Consider the following 20,494-nt stretch of genomic DNA (forward strand, 5'->3'; position numbering starts at 1 on the left):
TAAAATTAAAATTAAAAGTTTTATTAACAAGACTAAAAGAAAACTGATGCACACAAGATTACAGTTGCACAATTAATGTTAGTCTTACAAACATTCCCCCCAAAAAGACTCTCCACTTGGCCAGACCCACAAGTAAACACCTTCCAGGCAACACTCCCTTATAGATGTTTAACTATAAGGAGTCCAGTAATATTACCCAAGGAAAAATGCTGTAGCTTTAATAGAGGTGTACCACATGCCCTGTAACTCTCTCCCACTCTGCTGTGGAATCCAAACTTCAGAATAAAACTGCTTGTTGTAGCCCAAGACTTTTCTGGTATGACTGGATGGCTGGTTCAAACAGCATTTCCTCCCAGCCCAGATTTAACAGCTTTCAACTCAGCTCTAGCTGCTACCTCAACAGCTCAAACAGGAACTCTAAAATACCTTTTCTCCCCTTTCATCTCAGGTCCCATTGTTCTCAGACTTCTTTGAAACTTAAATTCTTCCAAATATAAAATCTTTCATGTCTCTATTTTATCTTTGCTTTTGGGTCAATAAAATATAATACCCCCGTTTCTATTTACCAATGGAACTCCTGCAAGATGCAAACATGTTTTTTGGTACCTTGACGCCCTTTTGATATTCAAACTCTCAACTTATCTAAAAATATAAATGTTAGATCTAACCTGTTTACTTGTACTTCAAACCAAATACCTCTATCCTTTTCATGTTTCAGCCTCCCCAGACAACCTGTCTCCTATTCATCTTTGCCCAGCTTAATTAAATCATACACACACACAGGCATTTCCACAGAATAACACAATATTCCTCAAAAATATTTTTAAAAAAACATCCATTTCTCACAGTATAATAATTTTTGACGAAGATTTTTTGTCTTCTGTCCTAATATGCCCTCCTTATGTGACTCGGTGTTAAGATTTGTTTGATAATGCTCCTGCAAAGCGCCTTGGGACGTTTTATTACATTAAAGATGCTATATAAATATAAGCAGTTGTTGAAGATTTACTCTACATTCCTCATGATCAGTTTAAGACACAGTAGTGGAGACCTGGGAACTGATTAAATTTATGTGCCATAGGGAGAAAACTAATGGGATGGAGAAAAATAACCTTTGAGGGATGGGAAAAACTAAACAAAACCTAGATATTGGGTTTTGAATGGCCAACTGGTCCTGAATTTAAATTTTTTGTGTATTCAAGATTGTTTCCAATTGCATTAATCGTTGTCCATATTGGATGATGTGTATTCTATATGTTACACAACATCTGTATAATATAGTTAAATAGCCATGAAGCACTGGACCACTGTTAGTTATAATGAAATAATTTTAGGGAAGGTTTGTGGCACACATTGTTTTCAACTATTGTTTTCTTTTATGATTTAGTTGCTCTTGGGGCAAGTGGACCCTCACCAGGATCTTTGAGTTGTGGTAAAATGTTAAAGCTGTTTCTTACTGATGGGAAGAAAGCTGCTTTGACCGGAATTTGTATTGCCTTTCTTCGAGGTAATGCCAGCAGAGCTATTACATATGAAAACATATACAGGGTAAATTTTTAAAATTTCATTCTCGCACTCTGATCGTTCTAAGATTTTGACCCAGTTACTGTGATATATCTCCAAGTCAGGATGCTGTGTAGCTTGGAGGGAAACTTGGTGGTGATGGTTTTTCCATGCACATTCCACCCTTGTCCATAAAGGTGATGGAGGTTGCATGTTTGAGAGGTGCTGCCAAAGAAGCCTAGGGGAGTTGCAGCAGAATATTCTGTAAATAGTGCACTGCAACCACAGTAAACTGATGATGGAGGGGGTGGATATTTAGGCTAATGGATGAAGTGTTGATTAAGAGGATTACATTCTCTTGGATATTGATGAGTTCCCTGAGTGTTGTTGGAGCTGTATCCATTCTCCAGTGGAGAGTATTCCAATGCACTCCTGATTTGTGTCATGTAAGTAGTGGAGAGACTTTGGGGAATTCGGAGGTGAGATACTTACCGCTGAATACCCAGGTTTGATGTACTGTAGTAATCATGGCATTTCTATGGCTGGTTCAGCAGAATTTATGGTCAATGGTGACTTGCAGGATATTAATGGTAGAGAACTTGGTAGTGCTATTGATCAAGGGGAGATGGTTTGGGTCTTTCTCCTTAAAGATGGTCAATACCTGATGCATCTGTGGCACTTTTGCCACTTGTCAGTCTAGGTCTTGCTGCATGCAGCATGGATTGCTTCATTATCTGAACACCGTGCAATCACAGAGAACAGCTCCACTTCTGAAGTTATATTGAGTGAAGGTCATTGATGATGCAATTGAAGATAGTTGAGCATAAGACAGTAGACGAGGGGATTTAAAAAAAAAATCATTCACAGGATGTGGGCTTCGCTGGCTGGGCCAGCATTTATTGCCCATCCCTAGTTGCCCTTGAGAAGGTGGTGATAAGCTGCCTTCTTGAACTGCTGCAACCATGTGGTTTAGCTACACCCACAGTGCTGTTAGGGAGGGAGTTCCAGGATTTTGACCCAGCGACAGTGAAGGAACTGCGATATATTTCCAAGTCAGAATGGTGAGTGACTTGGAGGGGAACTTCCAGGTGGTGATGTTCCCATCTATCTGCTGCTCTTGTCCTTCCAGATGGTAGTGTTCATGGGTTTGGAAGGTGCTATCTAAGGAGCCTTGGTGAATTCCTGCAGTGCATCTTGTAGATGGTACACACTTCTGCCACTGTGCGTCGGTGGTGGAGGGATTGAATGTTTGTGGATGAGGTGCCAATCAAGTGGGCTGCTTTGTCCTGGACGGTGTCAAGCCTCTTGAGTGTTGTGGGAGCTGCACTCATCCAGGCAAGTGGGGAGTATTCCATCACACTCCTGACTTGTGCCTTGTAGATGGTGGACAGGCTTTGGGGAGTCAGGAGGTGAGTTACTCGTCGCAGGATTCCTACCTTCTGGCCTGCTTTTGTAGCCACAGTATTTATGTGGCTAGTCCAGTTCAGTTTCTGGTCAATGGTAACCCCCAGGATGAGAAAACGGAGGATTAAGTGATGGTAGTGCCATTGAACATCAAGGGGTGAAGGTTGTATTCTCTCTTGCTGGAGATGGTCATTGCCTGACATTTGTGTGGTGTGAATGTTACTTGCCACTTGTCAGCCCAAGCCTGGATATTGTCCAGGTCTTGCTGCATTTGGACATGGACTGGTTCAGCGTCTGAGGAATCGCAAATGGTGCTGAACATTGCGCAATCATCAGCGGACATCCCCACTTCTGACATTATGATGGAAGGAAGGCCATTGATGAAGCAGCTGAAGATGGCTGGGCCTAGGACACTACCCTGAGGAACTGGTGCAGTGATGTCCTGGGGCTGACCTCCAACAACCACAACCATCTTCCTTTGTGCTAGGGGAAAGTTTTCCCCCTGATTCCCATTGACTCCAGTTTTGCTAGGGCTCCTTGATGCCACACTTGGTCAGATGCAGCCTTGATGTCAAGGGCAGTCACTCTCACCTCACCTTGGGAATTCAGCTCTTTTGTCCATGTTTGAACTAAGGCTGTAATGAGGTCAGGAGCTGAGTGGCCCTGGCGTAACCCAAACTGAGCATCAGTGAACAGATTATTGCTAAGCAAGTGCTGCTTGATAGCACTATTGATGACCCCTTCCATTACTTTACTGATGATGGAGAGTAGACTGATAGGGGGGGGTAATTGGTCGGGTTGGATTTATCCTGTTTTTTGTGTACATGACATACCTGGGCAATTTTCCACATAGCCGGGTAGATGCCAGTGTTGTAGCTGTACCGGAACAGCTTGGCTAGGGCCGCGGCAAGTTCTGGAGCACAAGTCCTCAGTGCTATTGCTGGAAGGTTGTCAGGGCCCATAGTCTTTGTAGTATCCAGTGCCTTCAAATGTTTCTTGATATCACATGGAGTGAATCAAATTGGCTGAAGACTGGCACCCGTGATGTTGTGGACCTCCAGAGGAGGCTGAGATGGATCATCCACCTGGCACTTCTGGCTAAAGATTGTAGCAAATGCTTCAGCCTTATCTTTTACACTGATGCACTGTGCTCCTCCATCATTGAAGATGGGGATATTAGTGGAGTCTCCTTGTCCAGTGAGTTGTTTAATTGTCCACCACCATTCACGACTGGATGTGGCAGGACTGCAGAGCTTATAACTGATCCATTGGTTGTGGGATCACTTAGTCCTGTCTATCACTTGCTGCTTATGCTGCTTGGCACGCAAGTAGTCCTGTGTTATTGCTTCACTAGGTTGACACCTCATATTTAGGTATGCCGGGTGCTGCTCCTGGCATGCCCTCCTGCACTCTTCATTGAACCAGGGTTGATCTCCTGGCTTAATGGTAAAGGTAGAGTGGGGGATATGCCAGGCCATGAAGTTATAGATTGTGTTCGATTACAATTCTGCTGCTGCTGATGATGGCCCACAGTGCCTCATGGATGCCCAGTCTTGAGTTGCTAGATCTGTTCAAAATCTATCCCATTTAGCATGGTGGTATTGCCACACAACGATGGAGGGTATCCACAATGTGAAGGCGGGACTTCATCTCTACAAGGACTGTGCAGTGGTCACTCCTACCGATACTGTCATGGACAGATGCATCTGTGGCAGACAGGTTGATGAGGATGAGGTCAAGTATGTTTTTCCCTCTTGTTGGTTCCCTCACCACCTGCCGCTGACCCAGTCTCACAGCTATGCCCTTTAGGACTCAGCCAGCTTGGTCGGTAGTGGTGCTACCGAGCCACACTTGGTGTGGTCCCCCACCCAGAGAACATTCTGTGCCTTTGCCACTCTCAATGCTTCCTCCAAATGGTGTTCACCATGGGGGAGCACTAATTCATCAGCTGAGGGAGAGTGGTACGTGGTAATCAGCAGGAGGTTCCCTTGCCCATATTTGACCTGGTGCCATGAGACTTCATGAGGTCTGGTGTCGATGTTGAGGACTCCCAGGGCAACTCCCACCTGACTGCATACCACTGTGCCGCCACCTCTGCTGGGCCTGTCCTGCCGGTGGGACAGGACATACCCAGGGATGGCGATGGTGATGTCTGGGACATTATCTGTAAGATATAATTCCGTGAGGATGACTTTGTCAGGCTGTTGCTTGATTAGTCTGTCAGACAGCTCTCCCAATTTTGGCATGAGCCGCCAGATGTTAGTAAGGAGGACTTTGCAGGGTTGACATGGCTGAGATTGCCGTTGTCTTTTCTGGTGCCTAGGTCGATGCTGTGTGGTCCGTCTGGTTTCATTCCTTTTTCGTGAATTTGTAGCAGTTTGTTACAACTGAGTGGCTTGCTGGGCTATTTCAGAGGGCATTTAAGAGTCAACCACATTGCTGTGAGTGTGGAGTCACATGTAGGGCAGACCAGGTCAGGATGACAGATTTCCTTCCCTGAAGGACATTAGTGAACCAGACGGGTTTTTACAACAATCGACAATGGTTTCGTGGTCATCATTAGACTTTTAATTCCAGTAATTCCTCCAGCGATGTCCTGGGGTTGAGAAGTTTGGTTTCCAAAAACCACAACCACCTTCCTGTGCGCCAGTTAGGCCTCCAGTCACTGAAAAGTTTATCCCTGATCTTAACTGAATTCAGTTTTACTGGGTCTCCTTGGAGCCACATACGAATGCTGTCTTGATGTCATTCTCACTCCATAAAAGTGAAAAATAATGTGCACTACATATAATGACTCATTGATTCTTTGGAGTTCTGTTTGAAGCTGACATAAAGACAAACAAAGCCATGTTCCTGTCAGAACTCATGAATTTAAAGGATGCCTTGTGAAAAGTCGACAGGTGGTGGAGGTGGGAGATCACTGTGCTGTTAAGTTGAAATTCTCACCAGCATTATTTGTAGCGAAGACATTAGCTCAGTGATAAAATTCTCCTCTACGTATTTTGATACAGTAATTTAATTTAAATGGGCTAAAGGATGCATTAAAATGTTTGAATGTGCTAATGGCCTGGAAATTCCTCAGAGCTGCTCTTGCTCTGCTGCTGTTTCTTTGCCGGAAGTGCAGTAAAAACCCCATTTGCTTGTGTAAATGAGGTTTCTCCTGCATATCAGCAAAATAATGCCAATCCCACTCGGAGCAGCTCTGAGGAATTTTGATGACTGTTGAGAGTAGTTTTTTGCGCAAAAGCAAAGTACAACAGATGCTGGAAACCTGAAATAAAAACAGAAAAGGCTGCAAATACCTCAGAAGCTCAAGCAGCAGCCGTGGAGAGAGAAATGGAGTTAACATTTCAGCTCTGTGATCTTTCAGCAGAAATGATATAAGATCGGTTGGAATTTTCCAAGCCCACTGGTGGTGGGCGCAATAGGTGGTGTTTGCGGAAAAAATGGCGGGACCCACTTCATGACGGTGTGAAGGCAGGCCATGATCTTCCGCTCAGCTGCCGACAGCAGGCCGCATTTCCTGCCATCGGTCGTCAGGGAGCTAATTGTAATACATTAGCAGATAATTAAAAGGCCATCCCGCCAGGCTTTTGGAACCCCGCCATAACGTCAGTCCATGTCAGCGGGAAGGCACGCCGACATGTTTCACAACAGCACACAGGCGACATGCACTTGGCGGCCTTCACTCTGGAGGAACTGAGGTGAGTGAGCAGCCCGTTGTTTACAGGCCTCAGGGGCACTGGGGGCCAGGGCAAACTGATGCCTGGCCCCGAAGGCGACTGCTGAGGGGAAGGGGGTGTCTGGGGGAAAGTGTTGGCCAGCCTCAGAGGAGAATGCTGAGGGGGGTGGGCGTGGAATCAAATGCTGCCCTGGCACTGCATCCCATGCACAGGTGGGGGGCAGAGTGAGTGAGGGAAGTGGCCATGCATTAGGGACACCTGCATAAACTGACCATGCCTCAGCAACTAAGACAGATCAGGCGCAGCCACAGTGATATGATTGGGGTAGGGCTCCTAGCCTGCCTGCCCATGCAAGCAACGCGGAGGCACCAAAAGGCCGCCAAGCGCTCCATACCTTAACCCCCTGACCCCCCTGCACCCCCCACCCCCTCCCCACCCCGTTCCCCTATCCCCCCGGCGCAGACTTCGAGTCCGCCACCACTTTATTGGACCGCAGAGCAGTTGGACTGCACACGTTGTACAATCTCCTTGTCAATGCTGGTCATGTAGCAGTCACTGCTGGAGGCGCTCACAGCCCCTTCCAATCTCAGCATCCCGGTTTGGACCAGTGTCCCCCATGTCGCAGATGGACAGGGCAGCCATGCAGCGCACTCATCTCTGGCCATCTGAGGGGCGACCAGCACTCTCTGGGAAGCAGTAAGGGGCGGTCACACAGGGCCAGGAAAGCTGCTAAGTACAGCCATGATAACCATGTCTCTCTCTCTTTCATGCTGCAAGAGGACCACGTCAGGATCATGGATCCTGGTGACCTAGCTGTATGCCTGATGGCCTACAGAGACTGTAGAAGACAGAGGACAGAGTGACTGAAGCACCTGGCTGCACAAAGGCAGGAGCAGGAACATCATGAAGAAGGGTCAGCAGGGGCTCCCACACATGCTGCCCAGGATCGACAGCGAGCCATGGCTGGTCGGTGCCTAGTGACACCCAGGGTCTATAAGCGCCGCCTGTCATTCCTGCAGATGACTGAGAACCACTGTCGCTGACAACTGCGCACGTCTAGGGACCTGGTGGCTCACATCTGCCACTTACTGCAGGACTTGGTGCAAGGGGACATGGAGGGCATCCACTGCCAGTGGCTGTGAAAGTGACCATGACACTCAATTTCAGGGATACACAGGTGGCCTCTGTGGGATTTCACAATCCGCCGCCCACAAATGCATCCATGAGGTCACGGATGCCATCTTCTCCATGGCACACAACTTTGTGCATTTCTCCCGGGACCGGGACAGCCAGGATGCAAGAGCCATTGGATTCACCCTGATCTCGGGAGTCCCAAAGGTGCAGGGCACGATTGATTGCACTCATGTGACGCTCAGGTCTCCATCGCTACAGTCAGTGGACTTCATCAACCTCAAGGGCTTCCACTCACTGAACATGCAGCTGGTATGCGACCACCAGAAACGCATCCTGCAGGTATGGGCATGGTTTCCAGGGAGTGTGCATGACGCCTACATCCTGAGTCACTCTCAGATCCCTGCAGTCTTCCAGGGCCCACAGAGGCTGCAGTTTTGGCTCTTTGGGGACAAGGGCTACCCGCAGAGGCTGTGGGTTGATGACACCTGTGCAGCAGAGCGATGCTATAATGAGGCTGATACAGCAGCTCTCAACTTGGTGTAGCAGACCATCGGATGCTGAAGATGCAGTTCCGGTGCCTGGACCGGTCTGGTGCAGCCCTGTAATACAGTCCGCAGAGAGTATCACACATCGTCGTCTGCTGCGCCCTTTACAACCTGGCACTGCAGTGGGGAGAGGAGCTGCCTGAGGAGGAGATGAAGGAGCTGGAGGTCTCCTCTGATGGGGAGTACGCTGCTGGGGATGAGGGTGAGGGGGTCCTCGGTGGTGACGACAATGGGGATGAGGCTCTCACACTGGCTAGGCGAGGCAGGCGCACTCGTGCACTCGGGAGGCCCTCATAGCTGCCAGATTTGTGGAGGATGATGACGACACGCAGTGAGATGTCCCCATAGACCCTCACATTGCAGTTGTGAACATTTGACTCCAGTCTGGCTTACGGCAGTGCCAATACCCTCTGTGAGAATTCTCCTGTCATGGAAATGCAGTGGAGGCCCGAATCATCGCTCGATTGCAGGAGGATGATGACAACATGCAGTGAGGACACGCCATAGATCTTCTCATAGCCTCTGAGAATGTCTGACTCCTGTCTGGGTGAGGGCAGCTTGCTTGCACTCCATGATCAGGGCCATCTCAGAGACGCAGCTATGTAACTTTAGATGCACCTGATGCTATGCCCGCCTTCAGCACCTCAGCCCTTCAGGAGCTGGTGCACAGCATCACTGATTGCAGATGCTGGTGTGATGGGGGCCAGCCCCATCTAAAAGATGCTGAGAGCACACAGAGCGAATGAGAGAACTCTGTGGCACCTGCCCACTACATTCTGGCAGCAATGACCAGCACCGCCGAGGTGCAGGCATCAGTAATGTTTCCAGGGAGTGTGAGGCTGGACCATCACTGTGGTCTGAAGGCCACACAGAGCACAGGGAAGAGGCCCTAGACTGAGACATCTGCCTTTTATCATGTGCAGAAAGGTTTCACATCTGAGTGGCAAGAACACTGCTCATCAGAACAAGGAGCCTTAGGCAGAGAGACATTCTTGGGAGTTTATTGACAATAGTGAACATTATGTACTAGTGATTAACACCCGTGTCCAGGTGTGCAACTAATTCTCCTTAACTTTCCTAACCCTGCCGCTACATCTTGGTGCTCCCCGGACATTCACAGCGGAGGTGGAGGCAGCCTGCTGACTGTGCGCCCTGTCTGTGATGACTTTGGCAGGTGTCCTCTGGAGGGCCGAGACTTGGAGGGCCCTGGCCTGCTTTCGGGGTCCTGCTGTGTGTCAGTGGCACCCTCCTTGGCCTGTAAAGCTGGATCTGCTGAGGTCACAGGAAGAGGGGAGTCAGATGGGCCGGACACTTGCAGAGTCACCTGGGTGGATGGCTCCAGAGCGTGCACCTGCTGATCCTCCTCCCTATTGGTGCCTGAGGGACCCTGACTGACTCCGTGAGCGGAAGGGAGAGCTGGAATGAGATCGAGCTGCCCAGTACTCTTCTTGCGTACACACTGTTGGAGGCCAACTATGGCGTCAGCGATGGACTTAAGCCCGTGCAGCAGTGCAGGAGTGACGTCCTGGACCAAGGTCTCCATGGCAGCCACCATCCTGCCAGTGTTGACCTCAGTGTGTTGCAATACCAGTGCTATCACCTCAGCCTGAAGACGGACGGACTCCTCCATCGTGCCTTTCAATCTGAGGAGTGCAGCGGACATCCCTTCCTGATGTTCCCGAGCTTGCCTTTGCAGCTCCAGCAACTGTGACATGACCGAGTCCAGAGGCTCGTCATCTGACTCAGACTCAGCAATGTTCTGGCCTCCAGCAGCCCTCCGAGTGCCGGGGACCTGATAAGTCTCTGCCTCCTCCTGCTGTGGATCAGAGAGTGACATGTGCTCACCAGATTGTGATCCCGAGGCCACTCTAAAGCTAGGTCCCACGGAGGTGTGTGTCTCTGTGCTGGTGGAGGGTGTGGATGAGCACTGTGATGGGACTTCAGGGAGGGTGCCTTCAGATTCCTCTTCAGAGGTTTCTTTGGAGCTTGCTTGGAGGCTCTGGGTTGTGGACTCCGTCAGCTGCTTCCCAGATGTGCCTGCGAAAGCAAGGGGAGATACTTAGTGCATGGCAGTGGCCTGTGAAAGAGGACACATCAGTCACAGCATGGTTGTTGTGCATCGACCTCACCATCAGCACAAGAGCGGTCCCGGTCATCGCCGGCCAGCTGGATGGCTCTGCTTTTGAATTCCGTCAGAATTTTGAATTCCGACATCCCTCCACCTGTCTGAGACCTTTCCCTCCTGTTGTGAGCCAGTTTGTCCTGCATGGATAGAGATGGGGAGAGTGTATCAGGACACCTGCTGGGCCAGATTGATAAGTATGCCTGGCCTCTGTGGGTGGTGAGTGGTCCCATGGATGGGACGAGGACAATGATAGTGTGTGTGAAAGAGTGAATGGTGATGCCCCTTGCACTGGCAGTGAGTGAGTGAGGGCCCTGTGGATGTCTGATGAGTTTGTGAGTGTGTGAGTTGGAAGTGATGAAAAGAGTGACTTACCCTGGTGGAACGGAGGAGATCATTCATCCTTTTGCGGCACTGGGTGGCTGCCCTCTTCTGCAGGGCATTCATGCTGACCACCGCTGCCTATGCCTTCCAAGCCAGATTGGTGACATTGCTACCCATCCTGCAGCCAAAGCGGGGATAGAGCACATACTGGCAGGCCTCCATGGTATCCAGCAGTCACTCAAGGACCCGTCATTGAAGTGGCGGGCTGCAGCCTTTTTTCCTTTGCTGGCCATGTCTTCCAGGCAGCTGTGGTGAGCTGGTGGTGCTGAGCACTTTGCTGGCGGCTGTCTTTTAAAAATGGCGGCTGGAGTGAGGCAACAGTGGGGTGATGGCGAGTGGGCGAATGAGAGCCCGCCTGCCATGGAAACAGTGTGTTTCGCGGGAGTGAATATATAATGAGGCAGGCTTAGGAAGATATGGCGTGAAAACCCGTCATTTTCAACGGTGGGTAGAACTCCATTTTACCCGCCCACTACCACACTTAGTGCAATTCTGGGAAAATTCAACCGACCATGTCTGAAACATTAACTCTATTTCTTTCACAGGTACTGCCAAACTCGCTGAGAGTAATTTTAACCCTAGCGTTACCTAATTCTATTTGTGACTCAAAACACAAGACTTCAATTTTCTGTAATATGCTATCGATTGTTTTGATTTTATCCTTTGACTTCATAAATTTAGAATATAAGCTGATCACATGTAGCCTTTTCTGGGGATAAAAAGAAAAATATTTGTCTCTCTTTTTCCTCCAGGGGTAGCTGTTTTTTTGTTCTTCTCCCACCCTCTAGTTCTATCTCTCGCTTTCTGTTTCTGTTTGTATTCCATTCTATATGTCTGCCTCCTTCTTTCCCCATAGGGCTCACAAGTTTCACTGTCCTCTGTCTCTAGCTCTTTCAGTCATTATCTCACTGTTTCTTCTTTTCCTGTCTTAAAGAATAACTTAACTACATTAAAGGGAATATATAAATGTAAAACACCCCAAGCCTCTTTCTCCTTTCATTCTCTATTTATACCCCATGGAAGGCTAACTGAACAGTGGTATATCTTTACTCAAAGGCAAAAAAATTAGTGTCTTCTTTTGTAAAATTGAAGATTGACTTTTTTGTTTAACTGAAATGTATTTTCTATTTTCTAGGAAGTAAGTTTCAGTGTTTTGGATGCTGGAAGGATTGGGCTATTAAAATCTATTGAACAGTTGTTGAGTAATGCATTTATACCAGTACTGAAGAACATGAACCAAGGATGGGGAGTGCTGAACAAACCTGAATCTATGCCAGTTCGACAGGGATTTCTCAATTCTCTAGATGGGTTTGTCGGTGCCCTCTCTGCAGCACAACAGAATCTGTCCAAAGAGGTAAAACGTCTAACCTATCCCAAAATTTCTGTCCACTGTTATGGCTTTAGAAGAAAAATTAATACATCACTGAAATGTGCTATCTTAACAAGTTTCCATTGGCAGTTTCCGTTATCAATAGGAAATTAGAGAGGAGGAGAGATGTGGTCAGGAAAAGGAAAGGGGAGGTGATAGGCAGAGAGGTTGAAGGAACAGGCCCTCTGCCCCAGAGAGCCGTGGAAGCTCAGCCATTGAGTATGTTTAAGGTAGAGATTGATAGATTTCTGATTAACAATAACGTCAAGGGTTATGGGGATAGTGTGGGTAAAAGGCATTGAAGTGTTCGATCAGCCATGGTCGTACTGAATGGCGGAACGGGCTCGATGGGTGAATGGCCTCCTCCTGTTCCTATGAAGGGAGGAGGCACATACTGGGAGAGAGAAGGATTGTGGGGAGAGGTGGATACAGAGGGGAGAAGGAGACCATGAGGTTAGGAGAAATACAGGGTTGATGAAGCCTTGCTTCAGGGAATGGTTGAGATAGGAATCATTGCCTCTATGATAGGAAAAATGGATAAATATTTGAAGAAGAGGATGACACACAGCTTTGGGGAGAGAATAAGGTAGTGGGCTCTGGCAAAGAGTGTTCTTGAAATAATGGGCTAAATGACCATTTCCTGTATTGTAATTGTCTACAGTTCTCTCCACAAATACCAACTAAAGCTATTACATAAGTGGAGTATGGTAGCAAAGTGGTTGTTAGTGGATTAGTAATCCAGAGGTCTGGACAAATGATCCAGAGACATGAGTTCACATCTCACCGTGGCAGCTGGGGAATTTGAATTCAATTAAATAAATTGATAAGTTGGAATGAAAAGCTAGTATCAGTAATGGTGACTATGAAACTGCCAAACTGTTGTAAAAAAAATCTGATTCAATAATGTCCTTTAGGCAAGGAAATCTGCCATCTTTACCAGGTCTGATCCATTTGTGACTCCAGATCCATAGCAATGTGACTCCTAATTGCCTCTGAAATGGCCGAGCAAGCCACTCAGTTATATTCATTACTACCTTCTCAAGGGAAATTCGAAATGAGCAATAAATGCTGCCTTCCCAGCAATATCCAACTCCTGTTAATTAATAAAACAGTCAGCCTTACCTGGTGAATAAACAATTGTGCCTCAGGGTATTATGTCAAGTGTTCTATATTTCATGATGTCTGTTCTGGAATTTCTGCTAATGTCATGGACAATCAGGGGGATGCTTATTTTGTTTTGCTGTTTTCAGGTTCGATTGGAACAATGTGTTTTGGAAGAGCTGAGGCATTTGAAAGGCCCATCTGATTTGAGTATATCTTCTCCAGAAATGTTGAAACAAGCTGAAGAAAGCCTGAAAATTTGGACGAAGCAAATTGAGCAGGTCAGGGATGGGGATTTTTAGCACTTGGGCAGATTTCAACTCTTTTTACACAGGCATTAGTGAGAACATGTACTGACTTACAACTCGAAGACTTTGGGCTGGATTTTCCCCTCCCAACACTGACCAAACTCACATCGGGAAGTGTGCGGAGCCACAAATTTAAAATTACAGCCCGGATTTTCCACCTCAGCCGGGATGATTCGGGAGCCCTTTAAAAGTGGCGGGCAGGCCCCAATTCCAGGATTCCTGCCCCATTTTGGACTGTCTAATTTTCGGGAGTGCCTTTAAAGGGTCCGGGCTGGTTCCTGTAAAAAGCCCGCATCAGGCACTCCCTACCTAGCTGGCTCCGTTGAGGGGACAAGCATGCCCTATTCCTCTGCAATTTTCATGGAGTCAGGCCAAGTTTTTAAAGAGTTGTAATTCATGACCCCTTAGAGGAGTCATGAATCCTAGCATGAATGAGGGGACCTTTTAAAAAGCAAGTTCAAAAGGTCACCCTTGTTCCCTCTATGCCAAGCTCTACCCTTCCACCCACTCCCTCAGGCCCCTCATGCCCCCTATGCCAAGCTCTGGCACTTCGATGACCATTAACCTACTGCACACTTTCTAGAACCAATAGGCATGGAAGTGCCAGAGCTTGGCATGTGGGCAAGAGGGGCCTGAGGGAGTGGGTGGAAGGGCAGAGCTTGCCATAGGGGGCATGAGGGGCCTGAGGGAGTGGGTCGAAGGGCAGAGCTTGCCATAGAGGGCATGAGGGGGTGGGTGGAAGGGCAGAGCTTGCCATAGGGGCAAAAGGAAGCATGGATGGGGCATGGGGAGTGTTTGGAGGGTGAAGACCCTCTCACATCCTGTGAGAAGCTGGAGGGCCTTTGTGTTTTTACACAAGGAAAAAGCCCCACAGCACCGAGGCGGGCCTTTAAAACAACCCACCTCCTCACCCAGCAGCCCCTATGGCTGCCTCCACACTTCTTCCCAGGTCGGTTGGCCTAGCTCCAACCCGCACCCGGCCCCCAGCAATGAAGGTCCTGCCTTTATGGGCACTCTCTCCGAGCCTTGAATTTTCCTGACCCCCCTTACCCACCTTGAGGTTGATAATCCAGGCCATTCCTGCATCCCGCCATTTTCCCTGAGTTGGGAAACATGGCAAGTTGAGACCGACATGCACTTAAAGTGATATCGAGTTTGCTATTTAAATGCCTGCGTCAAATATAATTTTCTCTTTGGCTGCTATTTTCATTGTGGTTGTGGGTTCCTGAAGGTTGTGGGAACCATGCAGGTAAGTTAGTTTGTGAACCTTGTGGGGGAAACCTGCTGTAGAGCCAGAACCAGCTGGCACCTGACTCTTGGAGACCAAAATTCCAAGTGAATAGGCTGAATTTCCAAAGCTGGGAACGCAGCATCGTGAAATCACCCACGTTGCACTTGCCGAACCGAAGATGAAAATTCAGTCATTTGTATTACAAATGATTTTACATGTGATCCACCTGGTAGTGGCAAGAGTGTACTACACCATCGCAGTCCAAATAGTTTTGATATTTACAAACGAATCTTCGAGCAGAAAGCTGATGGGCTACCACTATGAATTGCAGTGCATTAAACCTGCATTTTAATTGTCAAGACTCATTAACATCCTGCAAGACAGCTGCCCATCTGTCATGGGCATTTTCAGACAGCTTGCCAACTTTGGGCCTATGATGATTGAGCAGTCAGGAGATATTTTTTATTTTATTTATTTTTTAATTCATTCAGGGGATGTGGGTGTCGCTGGCTAGGCCAGCACTTATTGCCCGTCCTTAATTGCCCTTGAGAATGTGGTGGTGAGCTGCTTTCTTGAACCGCTGCGGTTCATGTGGTGTAGGTACACCAACAGTGCTGTTATGGATGGAGTTCCAGTATTTTGATCCAGCAGCAGTGAAGGAACAGCGATATATTTCCAAGTCAGGATGGTGAGTGGCTTGGAGGGGAACTTCCAGGTGGTGCTGTTCCCATGTGCCTGCTGCCCTTATCCTCCTAGATGGTAGTGGTCGTGGGTTTGGAAGGTGCTGTCTAAGAAGCTTTGGTGAGTTCCTGCAGTGCATCTTGTAGATGGTACACACTGCTGCCACTGTACGTCGGTAGTGGAGGGAGTGAATATTTGTGAATGGGGTGCATTCAAGCAGGCTGCTTTGTCCTGATGGTGTCAAGCTTCTTGAGCATTGTTGGAGCTGCACTCATCCAGGCAAGTGGAGAGTATTCCATCATACTCCTGACTTGTGCCTTGTAGATGGTGGACAGGCTTTGGAGAATCAGGAGGTGAGTTACTCACCACAGGATTCCTAGTCTCTGACCTGTACTTGTAGCCACAGTATTTATATGGCTAGTCCAGTTAAATTTCTGGTCAATGATAACCCCCAGGATGTTGATAATGGGGAATTCAGCGATGGTAAAGCCATTGAGTGTCAAGGGTCAATGGTTAGGTTCCCTCTTGTTGGAGATGGTCATTAACTGGCATTTGTGTGGCACAAAAGTTACTTGACACATCTCAGCCCAAGCCTGGATATTGTCCAGGTCTTGCTGCAATTGGAGATGGACTGCTTCAGTATCTGAGGAGTCACAAATGTTGCGGAACATTGTGCAATCATCAGTGAACATCCTCACTTCTGACCTTATGACGGAAGGAAGATCTTTGATGAAGCAGCTGAAGATGGTTGGGCCTAGGACACTGCCCTGAGGAATTTCTGCAGTGATGTCCTGGAACTGAGATGATTGACTTCCAACAACCACAAACATCTTCTGCTGTGCTAGGTATGACTCCAACCCAGTGGAGAGTTTTCCCCCTGATTCCCATTGACTCCAGTTTTGCTAGGGCTCATTGATGCCACACTCGGTCAAATGCTGCTTTGATATCAAGGGCAGTCACTCTCACCACACCTCAGGAGTTCAGCTCTTTTGTCCAAGTTTGAACCAAGGCTGTAATAAGGTCAGGAGCTGAGTGGCCCTGGCAGAACCCAAACAGGGCGTCAGTGAGCAGGTTATTGCTAAGCAAGTGCCACTTGATAACACTGTTGATGACCTCTTCCATCACTTTACTGATGATCGAGAGTAGACTGATGGGGTGGTAATTGGCCAGGTTGAATTTGTCCTGCTTTTTGTGGACACGACATACCTGGGCAATTTTCCACATTGTCAGGTAGATGCCAGTGTTGTAGCTGGACCGGAACAGCTTGGCTAGGGTTGCAGCACGTTCTGGAGCACAAGTCTTCAGTACTATTGCTGGAAGGTTGTCAGGGCCCATAGCCTTTGCAGTATCCAGTTCCTTCAAGCCATTTCTTCATATCACATGGAGTGATATCTCAGCTAAGTCATAGCAGGTCGGTGGGGGCATGTTGGTGGGTTTCACTGTGGGAACGTGAGTGACACCAAGGCAGCAGCTGTCTAAACTTTTTCATACAGCAGGTCCACTGGTTGGGCATCAGGTTTTACTGAGGGGGTTGCATGCAGCATACAGCCACTTCGTAGGCCGAGGACCCTAACTAAGTGATAGGACTTGCATTTATTTATGAGGCACCACCTGAGTTATGCATGAGTCTTAGCTGCCAAGAAACTGTGGCATTAAGATAGCCATAATGTTGAAACAAGTGTGAAGTGCACTGCATGGATTTTAACTCTCCTTCTGCCTGATATCCGCCAGTGACAGGGAATTAAAATTCCCTGTTTAGTGTCTGATCCTGAAATTCAATATTGCCTAATTTGTGTTACTGTGTTGGATAATTTGAACTTAAATTGCATTGAAACCACCCCCACCCTATTCCATTCTATTAATTTGAATTGTTGTTTAATTCAAATTTTTTGCAACATAAAATGACTTTGGATTGATGGAAATAGACTATTTTTATCTTTCTTTTACCTCCCTTTATTCACCTTCAGCAATAAAGATGGTTATGATCAACTGCAGTTTATACTTGATTAAAACACTAACCAGCTGAAAGCAGTTTATAGAGTATTGACCTGATTCATTATGAAACAAAGTACATGGCTCAAAACTACCCTTCATTCAACATAAATTTGACAGCATCAGTCAGAAGGATCATAAGGATTGCTGGTGTGGGAAATGAAAATAAGTCATCCTGATGGAAAATAGGACAGAGGCACTGTATATTTTGCATAATGTTAAGTAGTTACTAGCTTACATCAAACTGCGTGGTATAGCTAAGGTGTGAATTTATCCAAACTGAATTTGGCAAGTGGTATAAGACTACCTTGAACAGTGGTAGGTACCTTCTGGCATGGAGAGAAAAGAAAATGAGGATTTTTCACAAGAACAAAATACCTTATGTAAGCCAGTGAGATATCTTCATGTGACCCTCTCAGTTGGGGAAGATATCCAGCCTGAAAATAAAGGAAATGCAAGAGGCAAACCAGGGTGTGGGGGAAGGAAGAGAATGTATAGGCTGAGAAAAGGGAACAGCCAAGCAACAAAATAATTCAAGCAAAACACCATCTTTCTGATTTTAAGTTATACTTTTTTTCTGGAAAGTCTTCCACTATCAAACAGATATCAGTATGAGTCTGAAATAAAAACAGAAAGTGCTGGAAGTACTCAGTGGATCTGGCAGCATCTGTGCAGAGAGAAACAGTTAACATTTTGAGTCAAATATGACTTCTTCAGAACTGAAGGAGGGTAGAAACGTAATGGGTTATATGCCATCGTAAGGGGGGAAGAGGAGGAAGAACAAAAGGGAAGATTTGGGATAGGATAGAGGACAGCAGTGATTAAATGACAAAGATGTCATGAAACAAAAGACAAAGGGAATGGTATTGGTTTTACTAAAGAGAAAAAGCATTTTGCCCAAAGAGAGTATAAATGCCAGAATAATGAACAGCTTATCCAAAAACATGAAAGGCATGAAAAACAAGATTCAAACAGGTATATGGCAAAAATCCAGAATCAAAATGGGGGACAGAGTTCACAGTCTGAAATTGTTGACCTCAATGTTGAGTACAAAAGGCTGTACAGTGCCTAATTGGAAGATGAGGTGCTGTTCCTCGAGTTTGCGTTGACCTTCACTGGAATACTACCGCAGGCCGAGGACAAAAATGTGAGCGTGAGAGCAAGGTGGTGAATTAAAATGGCAAGCAATCAGAAGCTTGTGGTTATTCTTTGCGGACTGAGTGGAGGTGTTCGTGAAGTGATTACCCAAGCTGTGTTTGGTCTCTGCAAAGAGGAGACTGCATTGTGAACAGTGAACACAGCATACTAAATTGAAGGAAGTACAACTAAATCGTTGCTTCACTTGCAAGGAATGTTTGAGGCCTTGGACAGTGAGGAGGTAAAAGAACAGATGTTACACCTCCTGCAATTGAATGAGAAGGTGCCATGGGAATAGGATGAGATGTTGCGGGTGATTGAGGAGTAGACCATGGTGTCATGGAAAAAACAGTCCCTTCAGAATGCTGACAGAGATGGGGGAGGGAAGGTGGATAGGTGTGTTTGGTGGTGGCATCATGCTGGAGGTCAGGGAAATGGTGAAGGATGATCCTTTGAATATGGAGGCTGGTGAACCTGATTGCAGTTCTGGGAGGAAGGGGAAGAGGTGAGAGCAGGAGTATGGTAAATGGGTCAGACACAGTTGAGGGCCTTGGAGGGAATCCTCATTGAGGAAAAAGGAACTCCTATCAGAAGTGCAAGTCTGAGTCTGAGTATTTAGAGATGTTCAGAAGTCAAGGAGGTGATTAGATGAAAACTGGACAAGTGGGCTAATATGTAAAGTTACTGTCAACTGTAATAAGTTGAGTTGTTATTCCTTTATCAATACTGGACTATTCGGATTCCTAAAAAAAAAGCACAATAAAGCACACAAGGTCAACGCCAATCTGCAGTGAACCAACCTGTCATGAGTATTGAAATGTCTTTTTGTGTGGGTGCTTTGAAAGTGCTAATAGTCTCTGCTGCTAATAATCTCTTCCTCTCAGGTACTGACTGAAAGTGAACAGGTGCGGAAGGAGGCTGATGACATTGGACCACGAGCAGAGCTGGAATACTGGAAGCACCGTCTGACCAGGTTCAATTACCTGAGTCAGGAAATCCAGCGAGCAGATGTTAGAACTATTCTTGGAATCATCACAGCTGCAAAGTCAAAGCTGTTGAAGGTTTGAAGAAAACTATTTTTGCTCATAGAACTTATTGTTTGTTGTGGTGACAAACAGATGGGTGCAACTAATGTTTTTACCAAAATAGTGCATGCCAGAAATTTCTTCAGAGCTGCTTCTGCTCTGTCAATATTCCTTCACCGAAGCGTCGGACATCCTGTTTACACATGGAGTAACATCAACTCAGTTGTAGAGGCTTGTTGTGCTCCTATACATGTATTTGCCTTAAAATACATGCATGACATGCAACAAAGTTGGGACCATCCTTTGAATTCAATTGTGTATTTTACATACAATTTAATTAGTTTGGAAACCATTTTCATTCTTTATTGCAGACCTGGAGGGAGTTGGATAAACGGATCACAGATGTGTCTAATGAAGCCAAAGATAATGTGAAGTACCTCTACATGTTGGAACGATTTTGTGACCCTCTCTATGACAATGACCCGGTGGGTCTCTATTTTTTCTTCAATGATGGTATTTCAAAAGTCGGTGATCACATGTGTGAAATGTTGAAAGTCAGTTCAGAGATTAATGCATGCCTTTTCCCCCTCACTCCAGATTGGAATGCTGGATGCTCTTCCAGGACTCCTGAACGCTATTAGGATGATACATACAATTTCCACATATTACAACACATCTGAAAAGATGACTTCTCTGTTTACCAAGGTAAGCTTATTTCCTGCCAGTATTTGCTGGAGTTTTCTACAATAATAATACTAGCACTGTTGTGGCTACAAATAATAAAGCCTCAATACTTTTATACCTGAGTTTATTCACTTTACAAGAGCACAGCAATGTGTGCCTTGAAATAGGATTTGTATCCAACCTTAGAATAA

General features: G+C 46.7%; 1 protein-coding gene across 1 annotated transcript in view; it reads left to right on the forward strand.

Moving 5' to 3' along the window:
- LOC144682303 (dynein axonemal heavy chain 5-like) overlaps positions 1–20,494 on the forward strand; it is a 319,205-nt gene that overhangs the window by 35,055 nt on the left and 263,656 nt on the right. The window contains exons 4-9 of the mRNA XM_078544778.1: positions 1,388–1,548; positions 11,911–12,129; positions 13,395–13,526; positions 19,479–19,655; positions 19,991–20,104; positions 20,217–20,324. Of these exons, the coding sequence (XP_078400904.1) occupies positions 1,388–1,548; positions 11,911–12,129; positions 13,395–13,526; positions 19,479–19,655; positions 19,991–20,104; positions 20,217–20,324 (911 nt within the window). The remainder of the gene's footprint in view (positions 1–1,387; positions 1,549–11,910; positions 12,130–13,394; positions 13,527–19,478; positions 19,656–19,990; positions 20,105–20,216; positions 20,325–20,494) is intronic.

The sequence above is a fragment of the Cetorhinus maximus genome, chromosome 6 (assembly GCF_964194155.1).
Source record: "Cetorhinus maximus chromosome 6, sCetMax3.hap1.1, whole genome shotgun sequence".
Lineage (NCBI taxonomy): Eukaryota > Metazoa > Chordata > Chondrichthyes > Lamniformes > Cetorhinidae > Cetorhinus > Cetorhinus maximus.